Consider the following 14135-nt stretch of genomic DNA (forward strand, 5'->3'; position numbering starts at 1 on the left):
CTGCAAGCATGGCTACTCCTCAAATATGTCAGGATTTTGCCTCAGAATCTTACATTCATTTATATAACACCCTACCCAAACTGGAGGTCCTGTTAGGAAAGTCATGAACTTTCTCAGTTTTAAGTTGGTTTTGTATAAATTTAGCCAGTTTTGATGAACTGCAGGATATAAAATTATTCCAGGTTTTGCATGGCACAAAATTAGAATGAATTCTTACAATCAAATACTTATTTAAAAAAAACCCCTCCAAAACGTTACTTTGTACATAGATCATTTTCTACCCAAATGTCAAGACACTAGAAAATTCCTTTATACTGCCTTCTTGGTTCCAGATAACTTCAGGGATTGAAATGTCTGGAAGAAAAACCTGTGCATCTATTGGATACATTTTGCTCAATATCCACACAGAAATTAACAAAAAAACCCTATCCTGTGTGTGATAAATAATGAGTGATCCAGGCCATTCTCTTCTTTCTTGTAAAACAAAGGCATGTATCAAACTTAAAATGGCTGAAAAATAAAAGGAAATTATTTATTAATTGTCAATTAATTAAGCAGAATATATATATATATATATATATATTTTGGGTTTTTTCACCATGAGCACAGTCAAGCACTGGAACAGGCTGCCTAGAGATGTTGTAGAATCTTCCTCTTTGGAGAGAGTCAAAATTCACACAGAAAAACCTGCAATGGCTGATTTTTTTGAGCAAAATGTTGTGCTAGATACCGCCAGCAGTCCCCTCCAACCTCAACTGTACTGTGTTTCTTTGAAGACTATAGCAAGGATGCAATAGAAATATAGAAAGCAAAATGAGCAGCTGGTGTTTTCCTGATTTTTAGATTAAGGTCCAACCTGAAAACAAAAATCATGCCAGAATTCATAAACTCAAGAAACCTCAGTTATTCTGAGATTGTGAGTTTCCCATGCTTTGATTCCACATAAAGTTCCATAGAGTAGAAACTGTGAACAAATAATGAAATCCACGACTGCCTTTTAAGTATCATACACTGAAACTCTGAAAAATAGCAGAAATTATTAAGTACAATTAGAACCATTATTAATTAAATACAATTAGTAATTCTAGGAAAGGGAGGCAGCAGAGAGCATGAAGTCTTCTAGAGTGCAATTTAAATTTCAAGATACAATACAGTCCAGTAGAAAATCACAATCAAATCCTCTGAAGAGGTTACAAATTCATATTACATAAGCTGTGTGTAGCTAGTAAGAAAAAAAAAATCTACTAAAGTTAAAACTAAGAAGAAGTAGGACCAGATGAAAGACAGTGAAGCTGATTCTGTTCCTTGTACAGAAATACATTCTGCAAGTAAAACATGGAAGGGATTTATGTAGGAAACCAAATTAATTACTTTAAGCACCTGAAGCATTTGATTTCATGGAATTTGGATGCAGCTGGGAGTTTATTCAAACACATTTATGGTCCTCCTTACATTTCTCCTGAAAGTTTCACGTTAAACCCTAATGAAACTTCACACAGCTGCTGAATACTTTAGCTTCAAACATAGGGAGCAGTTTCTGACTAATCTCTGTTTGATTTTTTATAATAAAAAAATTCAGAAAATACACATAATTTTTTGCAGTTACCCAGTAGTTCCATTGCATCATCTTCATTGTCAATGTCTTCTTCAGTTACAGATGGAGCTGTGCTTTGAGCAGAATCAAAGGAGTCCTGAGAAAGCATGGCAGCCAGCAGTTTCTTATGTTGCTGCTGTTGATGTTTTAATCCTTTGGTCTTTGGCTCCATTTTTAAGCTGTGAGGGAGCAAAGCACAACTTTCTCTTACTGGTGCTCTCTTCAAAACACATCACTCATTCCCCTATTGGATGTTCTAAGCTATTTTGTGTTTTCACTTTCTTGTTTTGATTGAATTCAGTTTTTTTTTATTGAACTTGGGAAATTTCCAATTGATTTTTATGTGCACTAATCAAGTCTAAATAAGCTACATATATAGAAGAAGAGGTTGCAATTAGAAATCAGTATTGCAAAGACATTGATGCACAGCAAAAAGTTGACAACAAAAACTGCTCTCTAGAGTGGTTTCGATACCATTACCCCACAGGATTATACACTTTTCCTGATTTGTTGAGTTGTGCCTTTGACCTAAATAACAGACAACTGGAACTTTACAGAAGTCAGAAGGGACTAAGGCAGGACTTGCTACAGTTTGCCATTCCTTCCTGTATCAACATAAAACAGACAGAAGTTTGGTGCCCCTCATGAGTGTACCACCAACACCTCAGACTGTCCTTACAGTCTGTTTCAGGAAGGCAGAATTGTTGCAAATGTATGATTCTTAATATAATCAACAACTGTTCATTTCTCCAGCAAAAATAGGAGAAAGTGCACTTTGGAGATGAAGAACAGGCTTTGAGTTTAGGACATCAGGTTATGAATGGGGTCTCTGCAAGCTCTAGGTCATTTCACGCTCTAAGAGACAAGAGTATCTAATAAAAACCACTCAAATTCCCCATTTTGTACATACATTATCCCTGGAGGAAGATTCCCAAGAGCCTTGCATCTTCTCAGAATTCCTCCAAGAAATTTTTCATGTAGAAAACTACTAACAGTGACTTGGAAATGAGTTTAATCCTATTTTTAAGGAGTTCAAATTTCTGAAAGATGAGCTCAGTACCAGCAGGATTGCCTCAGCACTTTTCTATGGTCTCTTATCACTTATTAATACCTTGCCTTTCTTCCTTACAGCAGCAACAGAGAGCAGTGCAAAACCAGTGACAAACACAATCTTTCCTCTGTAGCAATGCAGAACATTAAGGACAAAGAGGTGACCCTTCATCCATTTGACAAGACATCTCTAACAGAGCTACCTCAGACTGGCTACATTGTCTTTCCCTGTCAGAGCAGTAGTAACACCTGTCCTTTCAGTTGCTCTTTTTTTTTCCTTTTGGGTTACTGCGCCAGGCTTTCAAATATATGACATGTCTGCTTCCATTGCTCATCATCACAGGAATGCATGTTTTTCAGGAGGAAATGGTGGTTCTGTCACACCACACTGATGGCACTTACTCTACTCATGATTTGTCTATGTCTGATCCTTTAGATATTTATATAGTGTTTCGAGTCAGAGCAGTAGTGACACCTGTCCTTTCAGTTGCTCCTTTTTTTCCTTTTGGGTTACTGCGCCGGGCTTTCAAATATATGACATGTCTGCTTCCATTGCTCATCATCACAGGAATGCATGTTTTTCAGGAGGAAATGGTGGTTCTGTCACACCACACTGATGGCACTTACTCTACTCATGATTTGTCTATGTCTGATCCTTTAGATATTTATATAGTGTTTCATATATGTTCCATTTCCTTATGTTTAGTGATAGGTAAAACAAAATATAGGACCTGGAAATAATGGAGCAATTACAGTTTTGACTTTCCCACTCTTGTATTTTAACTGAGTATTATAATTAGTTCTATGGGTTTGCTGGCTTATCCCATAAATCCTGATAAATACTGATAAACAACCTATCACTTTTTATTAAAAGTGTTACTAAATAAAATTTAACAAGATAAAATTGGGAGCACTGAATGTGAATATTTCAAATTGCCCTCTCTTTCATTTTCCAAAATGAAACTTATTGTTACAAAAGGTAACTTAACTACTTATGGTTACACTAAGTATGAAATAGAGCACTGAAATTCAGATGACACAGACAAACTTTCTTTACAACTGATAAAGTCAGTCTTATGAGAGCAAAATACTCTTCCCACTATTTTAGTACACTAGTACACTATTTTTAGTATAACTAGTACACTATTTTTAGGTGTACTAATTATTTGCTACATTAAAACTAAGTTATTATTACTTGGTCCTTGTCTAATGCATTTGGTGTGTGGTCATTTCCAAAATTCTGCTAATAGCACTTTAATTTACGGTAACACTAAAAAATCAGACCTTGAAGAAACTGCCAGTTATTAGTGAACTATTGTTAAATATTCAGATTAACCTTGATCAACATGGGTCTTTAAAATTTCCATATATAGTTGACATTAATTTTAGTATCACCACTATCTTGAAGTTCTGCAACTTGATGATTTGTTTGCAAGACTGCAAACATGATTTTTATAAATGCCATACAAAAGCTGATGAAATGCTAATGAAACAAAGAATGATCCCAGACATAAAATCAGTCATCCAAATGTAAATCCATATGCTGCATGTAATTTAGTAGTTACTAATTTCCACTGAAAAATCAGTACTCCCACTTAGCAATACATATTTTTCAGTAGGCCTTCAGCACTTACTGTATACAAACAGAGACATCAGTATCCCATGAGTCTTTTCTGGCTTCAAGTTCCCTATATTCTCCTTATTCACACATCAGGAAACCTGATTTTATAATGATACTCAACATGATTCCTCAAATACTATACTCAAAGCCATTAATCACATTTTTAATGATAGCATTAGCTGTGAGGTTTCTCTCAGCTTGCACCACCCTCTACAAAGACAAAAACATGCTGCTTTGAGTCATGTCTGTGCTCAGAACTAGACCTCTTTGCTCCCTTCTGGAAATTAGACAGAGATGCTTATTTTTTCTCCTTTCTATTGACAGAAGGGATACAATATCCTCAATTTGCTCTGAAACATGGAACAGATCTATTCAATGCCTTTACTGAACTGCTGAATAAGGAAAAAGAAACCCAGGCCTGCACAATCAAGCTGCAGTGCCAGTTGCTGACTCCATTATTTTCCCAGGAACTGCACTGAAGAGACCCAGGGTCTGTGTTGTGTTGGTTCCCGTCCAAGGGCTGGCTGAGGGATCATTACTACACACTGCTACTTCTTTGAAATAGTAGTACTCAAAGCTACCCTCACAATAATCTAATTAAATGAAGTACTCATGGATAACAAATATTCCCAAGATGCGAGGAAAGCTAATGAATGCAGTCTGTAAGAGCACAGCTAGTGACACATTAGCTTCAGTGTGACAGGGAGGTGAATTCCAATGTAGAAGACACATGGAAGAATGTGAACTGAAGGAATACCTCAGACCTTTTCAAAGGGAAAGCAGAGAGTTTCTGCCTTCTAAAAAAGGAAGAAAAAGATGTCTGCTCCAATCAAAGTACTAGTTATAACCCAGGAGATAAGCTCCAAGGCTAAGGGAGAACATAGGTGCTGAAGTCAATTAACAGAGGCAGTGCAGAAGATTTATCCCTTTTAAAGCAAGGCTGTGAGTATTTAACCTTCTGTGATAAACATATCTTTAAATCATGGAAAATTGACTCCTTGTATTATAATCTCTCCCATGTAGCTGAAGCACAAACTCTTTCAGTCAAGCACAATAAATCTTCAGAAATCATTTATTGCAGAGAACAAAATTTCTCTTTGAGAAAGACTTATTAACACCAAAAAAGCTGAGATGTGAAATGAAAATGAATTTAGGAAGTCCTGTTAAAAATAACATAGATACTGCTTCCCTTGCCTATCTATCCTTTAAATGAGAAAACTAGATTTATCACTTAATGTCAAGAAAATTAATAAATAGCTACTATCAGCCCAGGAAAGATGGAAGGGTATGAAGTATCTGAATGAAGCTATACATCACAACATTATTACACAATAGACCCCAACCATGTCAAAATACACTTAGCTTTTCACATGGGAATAAATCCATAGGATTGCAAATGGGTATTAAGTTAATCATACAGAAAAGCCTGAGAAGAAAAAAGTCACATATTAATGACTTCTATTTATTCTGCATGTGCCCACACTATGACATGGGAATTCAAAACCCCTGCACTCTGCCCTCAGAAATGGAATTTTTGTAACGAAGACACCTCTGTTTCACAAAATATAAAGTTTCTAGGCCAGATCAAAAACCCACCTTCCTCCAGGACTGCTGCTATCCTCACTGTCCCACTGCTCATTTTTATTTCTTGGTATAGGTGGCTGCAGCATCTCAGCAGCCAGAGGGTCTGCATCATTCTCTTCACGGCCAATCCATTCTCCAATAACACGAGGTCTGAGAAGGGGAGTGTTAAAACCTGCTGTGTCCTGAAGAGAAATAAAAATAACAAAAAATAAACAATACACTGTTTGTTCTCAAGCATAGATGTAAACAGATAAAGAAAAAAATTTTAGAAGTACAAAACCAATACATTGCATTATTATTTCAGAGGGCTACAAAATATCCAGAAACAATGATGGACTAATGAAAAGTTCTCCTTAACAAAATTCCAAGAAATAATTGTGTGCCCTGATGCCCTGATGCCTCAAATCACTTTTATATTTTTTTTAATTGCAACTGTAGAAAAGGAAGTTTTTTTAATAAATGGAGAGCTCTTAAAATCTTCAGTGTACCTGTTTTGCTAAGCAACTCAAGGCCACTTATATTAAAAAAACCCAGCCAAAAGACTGTTGTAGATTAATAGCATCACTCTTATTTGCATTATGAATTAATGCAAAACTAATAACTACATCTGCATTTTGCATTTTAAAAATAACCCTTCTGGGCTTTACATAATATATCTTTCTATTCTGAAAATGGTATTAACATTTGAATAAAATGCATTTCTGAAAGTATTTTTAACCACTTAGTGGAGGACAACAAATTGGACAGGAATATAAGAAGCAAGCAAAATATAACTGACCTATTCAAAACAACAGCAATAATTTGCACCATCATATTAGGAATTTAGATTAAAGTAACAAGTTGTCCTTAAATTGTATGAAAAAGCATTCTGATGTAGTGAGTCTCTCTCTTTTCAATTTTACTAGAATAGTTGTAGATAAATGGTCATGTAGAACAGCATAGTCAAACTAAAAAACACACCTGCAAGGCAGAAAAAAAAGGATATGAAATTATGGGATAGGAATAATTACTTTTCATTAATTAAACTGTTTATAGGCTATTCAAGATATTTCAAACACAGTGTGCCTAATTAGGAGAGATATATTCCTATCATTTAATGAATGAAAATTATAGGAAAGCAAATCCTTGGCTGTTACCTTAGTGCCTCAATAAATATACCTGCCATAAAAGAATGCTTTCCAAACAAAAAGCATCTGGAAAAAGTACAGCACACTGACTAGGTAGCCTAGAAACCATATTTTATCTCCTTCCTAAAAACAAACCAGTTTTGAAATCTCCTAATTGAAACAGATACAGTAAAAGCAGTTTGAAGTAGAGGTCTCTACTGAAATGAAAGTAGCAAACAAAAAAAAACAAACAAACAAACCAAAAGAAAAAGCTGCAAAGTGCTTTCAAACTGAATATATTTACCCTTTGGCTAGACGGTACAATTTTGCTGAGCACAAGAACCTCTATTTTCAGAGTCAAATGTAACCCAGGACCTGGATCTGACTCACTCACCCTTGCTCTTTTGTTTTGCTTTCTGCAATGTGCTTGTGAGTGCTTTTCCACACTCCACTCCCCATACCACTGTCCATATTTGTCCATCACTTGACTGACAAATTCACTTTTACACAATGGGGTTTTTTCTGCAAGGACCACTGCAAATCCATGGCTTCAGATGTTTTAGGATATTAACCACTGGAGTTGGGGGTTTTTTGTGTACTTACAAATACATGTTCTGTGGGTCTATTTGGAGCTGTGGCACAGTCAGGTAATGTAGACTAGATGACAGTCACCTCTGGGCACTTGACAAGTGTAAATTGTCACAAGTGTGACAATTCCTGTGAGCTTAGAAAAAAAGATTATTTCCCTGATCATAATGCCTTCATTACACAAGGTGCTTACATTAGTTAATTAACCATCTGGCCCCTTCTGAGGCTTATTCCTATTATTCTAGCTATTTTATCCCATCCCTTTCTCCCCAGGATATTTTCTAATAATTAACAAAAATTGTTCCTGGAACTAGTTAGTTAGAATAACTTGCACTGTCATTCTTGCTAAAAGGTTTCAGTCCCTTAACTGAAAATGCAAAGCACCAAAAAATTTGCCCATAAATTTTTCCTGACACACTGCAAAATCAACATATAAATAAGTAGAACGTGAATTCTGTGACTGTCCTTGCTATGCTAACTTCTTTCATAGGCATTTTAAGGATAAAGTAGCACTTTCATACTCTACTTAGCAGAAATGTAATTTACATTACACAGTCATGCTTTGCCTCACTTTATCACCTTGCATTCCTTTTTGAATTGTGTTAGATTAGTACACTATGGTTTCAGTGACCTAATTTATTGTCCTCCTTTCAACTACATAAGCAGCCTCACTGAAAGCACCAAATGGAGACGCAGAGAGAGCTCTATTTAGAATGCCAGGATGTTTATTTGGCAGTCTGTTTCAAAGGCTACAAAATATTGAGATTAAGTATTCTGTTCTCAAAAAAGATTTTATAGTTTTGGTTGTTTTTCTTCATATAAACTTTAGAATCTTTGATTTCCAATTTATATTCACCCATAAATAACAGAAGATATTGGTAGTGACAGTAGTATGCACAGAAATATTTTCAGTACAGGTAGGTATTTAAATCTGCACTAAAACAAAGAGGACTATTTCATGGTGCAGTCCAGGTGTCATTCACTTGTCCACATCAGTGGCTACCAAACTGACACACACAAGCTACCTTTATGTGGAGAAAAGGAGAAGAAGCGAAAGACTGACAGACAGCTGATTCTACTGTTCACATTGGGCTGAAATGTGGCTGCTGGATGCAACCTCTACCTGAGAGGACAGCTTTTGTATATCCATTTATTTACCATCACTTAAAAAGCTCAGTATTCCTATTTTCTGATATGAATTTTAAGGGAATCTCCATAGTGAGAAATATTTTGGGATGAGAAGAAATTTGTTTATTTTTAAGAATAGTTGTTTGCTCTATTTTATTAATTGTAACCTGTTTTCATTTTAGAATACTACATATAAGAAGAAAGCATGCCCTAGACAGCATAGAAAAAAAAATTAACATTGAGGGTCAAAATTACTATTCATTTTTAGATCTTCACTTGGGTTTAACTCTGGATCTCTAATACTGAAGTATCTCCCATTATTAGTTTTTGAAGTGACAAAAAGATATCACTGGGAATTCCAGACAAATGTCACAATGTTATGACAGGTCTCACTCTTCAGTGTTTTCCTCTAGAGGTTTTTTTTTTCACCCTATAACTCTGTGAATATATATATAAAAAAAAGACAAATATCCTAGCTCTTCTTTGTTTATATTAAACCCTTGACATTATGCATGGAAGTGTGCAGTTTCCTAAAATCCTTCAATAGTTTCTGTTCAGTGGCAATGAGGGTGAGTCAGTTCAGAAATATGTATTATATTAAATCTGCATTTTAAAATATGTGACTGACAAGGCATCCCTTCTTATTTCCTTTCCTTCCACAGTGTACTTGCAGTGCCAGTTTCTGACTTTACATAGCTTCCTTGGCCTAGAGACAGAGGCTGAATCATCAAGAGACAGAACACCTCTGCAAGCCTGAAGTAAAAGAAAAAGAAGGTAATTGCTACAATAAACCTATTTTAATTGCAGTAATTTTAGGATTTTTTGGCTTTTTTTGCAAGGTTACGAGTGAACTTGGAAATTTTAGGAGATTATGTCAGACTGGAAAATTCCATATTGACTGACTCACCTTGTGTGCCTGTATTTTCTCTTACTGTCTTGGACAAAAGCTCTAAGTACTGACAAAAGGTAATAATACTAGGAGATATTTGACAAGAATCCATTTAAATGAAACACTCTTTCACAAAAGTGATTCAGAGCAAAATGGTTTTCCAAATCCAAATGCTAGAGTAACTAAGCAACTAACTAATTAACTGGATTACTTGGAGGGGCAGTTACATCAACCAAAAATGCTGATTAAGTACTCCCCTGACAAAGGCAGCTAGACGTTACTGAACCCAGAAAGAAATACTTTAAAAAAAATACAATCTGAAACAAAAATAAAGAATCAAAAATAAAGAAACATACACGTGCATTCTATGTTTTCTCTAGGTTCATAAGCTAAACCATAGATAAAATAGCATAATTATGGGCTCTGTCATAGTCTTAGCTCCCCAAAATATTCCTGCTCATCAAGGAAGTAAAGCAAGAAAGAGCACACAGAAGAGTTTAATATGGCTCTCATAACATCTCTGCAATGCTGATGTTTTACTAGAATCCAATGCCAAGTTTGGCCATGCTGTTCTTGTCCAAAGATATGCACCTGATAAGTTAAACTGTTAATCCAAACCACAGATTAATGTGATTTCAAAAATTATTCAGTGCTGCTACAGTTTAGATAAGGAAGCTCTAGTATCAGCATGTATTAAAAAATTAAAACTTGACTACATTTATACCTGAAAATAAACATCACCTGTGAACACATTCAGGTGAAATAAAACCAATTCTCTTTAATGTTAAAACAACTATTATCAGGTTGTCTTTAGCTGCTTTTGGCTCAAGACAAATAATACATGTAGAAACAAGTCACAGGAACATTTCAGGAATTAGCTTGTGTAAGGGATCATTCCTGGGAAGCAAAATTTGACAGAATGGTCCTGGCCATGCTTATATTCTTAAAACAGACTAGATTTTACATTAATTAAAAATTCTTAAATGATCAAACAATAAATAGAAATTAAGTTCACTAAAGATCATGGAGGTAAAAAATCACTTATCTCTAAATCTATGCTGAAAGCCTGTTGAGCTGTACAGCTGGTGCATGCTAGAGAGTTTAATTGTTTGGGTTTTTTGTAGAAATAGCTTCTGACTTCAAGAATGTTAAATGTACTAATTAAAAGTATATAACCCAATTTCAAGTTGTTTTTTTTTTTTTAAAAAGCCTACCACTCTCCAATTTTAAAGTACAAAAAATAAAGTATATAGTAACAAAAAACCCGATTCTTCACTCAGGCTGGATCCTGTGGAAATTCCCCAATTATGTTCTCCATCTCAGTTTTCATATTGAATAACTAAATTTAAAAAACATTAATGTTACTGAACAATAAGATATCATAGTTTTAAAAAAACCCAAACCAACCAGAACTTATTTGCTAAATATATATGTAAAAAGTATGTGACATTGTCTTTTTCCTCCCTCAAAGAGTATCTTAGAGGGTTTTTTCAATAACAAAACATAACAAATTGAGTTCTTCATAAGTATTCACAAAGCTGCGAGTTCTAATGGAAGGACTTCCTAATTGTGTTTACCATCACTTCTGAGCCCAGTTATGGAAACAGTGGGAAGACTTAGGCCATAGCTTAGAAATGGCAGCCACAGATCCACCTGACAGCACGGTAACATTTATCATTCTTACCTAACTGGACTTCCTTGGAGAACACAGTGAAGGTTATTTTATATGCACTTGTGTCAGAAGGATTTGTGTCCTCATTTTACCAGCAGAAACAAAAGTTATTTAAAAAAAACCAAAGTGTTCTATATTAGGCTTTATTCCTTTATCTTATGTATCTTTTGAACTCATTTTCCTGACAGCAATGGTTTCTGTCACCAAGAACACAATAGAAGTTTCTTGGCACTAGAAGCACACTGCTGCTCACTGCTGAGAATAGGGAAGAAAAATTGGTTCTGCTTCCATAAGTACTTAAATAAACGTATCTTGATTATTTTTTCGATGTAGAATTTATTACATCTAGAATTAAAATTCATGTTAGCTATGTAAGGTATCAAAAATAGCCAGAACTGAAGAGACCATTTTTCTGTTCAGCAAGAAGGTAAAGACTGATCTTTATGCCTTGTGCTTTCCTGAGTAAATCTGGGTGGTAAAAATAATTTCCCACTAATCGTATTTGGGGATGCAGAATTCAATTTCATTAATTATAAGGTATACAAGGCTAAATGTTTCCAAAACCAAAGAAACGCATATTAAGCAAAGATGATGTCAAAATCAAAAGTATTTCCATGGTCTCATTAAGAGTCTTAAACTCAGTCACTTTTTTTTTTCCACACTTGACAGGCCACTCTGGGTCAAGATTTTAATGCATCCACATATACTGTACTTACCTATACAGCTTTCCACACCCAAACTTCCTCTGAACCCAACAGAACAGATGTGTACATGCCAGAACAGTGGCATGTGCCTTATCATAATAATCTGTCTCTTTGTATTGCTCATTAGACATCTTTTATCAGTCTTACCTTATCAAGTTCATCAGAAATAGCAATGCCTGAAAACAAAACAGATTTTAAAAAATTAGAAAAATGCTTTCTACATGTCTCTTACTACAGTAAGTAAAAGTAAGGTTAAGTCTGAAAACTATACATACTGTTCTCTGCATGCTGCTGTACCATATAATGTATCATATTTCATTCCATTAGTGAAATTGCCTGGAAACAATACACTCTTCATTTTCCTCAGCTGCAATATTATCAAAATGACTTTTCAAAAAACTATGGAAATTAAAATGGCAGATGTGCCAGTAAAGTGACAACAAATTTAAGCATACATCTATCTGCTTTCTAAAATTAAATCAGCAATATCAGATTTACCATGGACACATTATTATGCAAATCTCACCCTGACCAGCATGCAAAACACATTATGCTGCAATTACAGGGCAATATGGACATTTCTCTTCTCTCTTTCTTCACAATACAAAGTGGAAATGATCCTTTAAAACCAGGTGGAACTTCAGAGAATAAAGCAGAATTTCCCAACAGAATGCAAAACGTTTCCCAAATCCTCTGAACAAGAACTTGTGTATTTGCTCATCTTTTCTGCAGATGCCTGCCCAAGGTTTCCCTATGCTTGCTTCCATCATGTCACTTTTCAATTATTTCTATTCTGTAGCACATTAAATATGCAGAGTTTGTCTCAGAATTTTTAACTTTTTACAAACATCAGTATGTCACAAGAAGTGCTCAAATCATCATATATATATATAACGGTACCATGCTGAAAATTCTGATAGATTGGAAGCAAGCATCTCTTAGATTCTTAGGAGATTTGATAAAAAACATTTCAAGATTAGAACTTCAAAAAAAGAAAAGTTTGTCCTGGTGGTGAAAATAAATTAAATAATAAGATAAAATAAATATTGTTTAATTTATTATTAATAAATTAAATAATAAATGAAATACATAAGAACAACACACTCTTGAAAACTGTTTTCTAAACCATATCATGTTATCAAGACATCTTCTTTGACGAAATGAAGAGGTTATATTGCAAAATATGTATTAGAAGCTGAGTAGAGAGCTGATTTTACTCTTTCTAAAATCACACTTAAGAGTGCAGGAGTACAACCTAATATATAAGCTTATACATGTATAGCTCTATACTATTTCATATACCATAACTACATGAATTCTTTGGGGTTTTTACTGTGTTTTTCATCATTAACTCTATTTGGCTAATTCTCAGTTTAGATGAATTCCTTACAGCAATTTCTGTTTTTAAAGGAACAAAGTGCTGCGAGAATTGCAATTATATTTTAAAGACCTCATCAACACATAAGAACTATGACAAGAGTTAAATAAATATTTACAGCAATTCAATAGTACTAAAGTGGATTAAATTGAAAAGGATCTGTTTTGACTAATTCTTCTATCCCTCACTATAATTAGCCAGTTTTTAATAACTTCAAACTATTATTTAGCCCAGACACAATACTAATGCCCATAGAGTATAATAACCAGGTTGCATCAACCAGACTTTAAGGTGTTATGAATTTCTTCAATCCCAAATGGACATCTTCTAGAGAGAAAATAATTTCACTCTTGAAGGCAATAAAAACCCAAATCAAGCTTCTTTTCATCTCATCTTTGAAAACCTGGCTACTATCATCAGCTCTCCATCACATGGATGCATTTTTGCATAACCAAGGTAAATCCACTCTACAACCACATACACTCTCTAAACAGGCAACCTATTTTTTCTTAGCAGTTTCCCATAACGTTAATATAGTTAATTTGGTTTTGATACAGGCTTATTTCCTCATATTGAAGATTAGTACCCTTTTCTTCTGCTTTCACATATCCCTGTGAATGGGTGTTTGTAACTTGGGAGTGGACAGAAGGGCAATTTTATCTTGTGTTGACTCACCCCTTAAAAATATATATTTTCAACTATGGTAAAAGAAAATTAAAAAGCTAATCCTGTTATTTCCAAAAATCTGCTCCAAAAAAAGCCAACTGTTTTTTACTACCCAATTGCCTGTGTTGCCTATCAAAGATCAGTACTAAAAGAAC

General features: G+C 34.6%; 1 protein-coding gene across 1 annotated transcript in view; it reads right to left on the reverse strand.

The window, feature by feature from the left end:
* Positions 1–14135, reverse strand: part of CUNH8orf34 (chromosome unknown C8orf34 homolog) — a 149362-nt gene that overhangs the window by 90710 nt on the left and 44517 nt on the right. Inside the window, exons 5-7 of the mRNA XM_039702828.1 lie at positions 12084–12112; positions 5862–6031; positions 1607–1773 (exon numbers count right to left, since the gene is read on the reverse strand). Coding sequence (XP_039558762.1) covers positions 1607–1773; positions 5862–6031; positions 12084–12112 — 366 coding nt within the window. The remainder of the gene's footprint in view (positions 1–1606; positions 1774–5861; positions 6032–12083; positions 12113–14135) is intronic.

This window comes from Passer montanus, unplaced genomic scaffold (assembly GCF_014805655.1).
Source record: "Passer montanus isolate IOZ18808 unplaced genomic scaffold, ASM1480565v1 scaffold16, whole genome shotgun sequence".
NCBI classification, from domain to species: domain Eukaryota; kingdom Metazoa; phylum Chordata; class Aves; order Passeriformes; family Passeridae; genus Passer; species Passer montanus.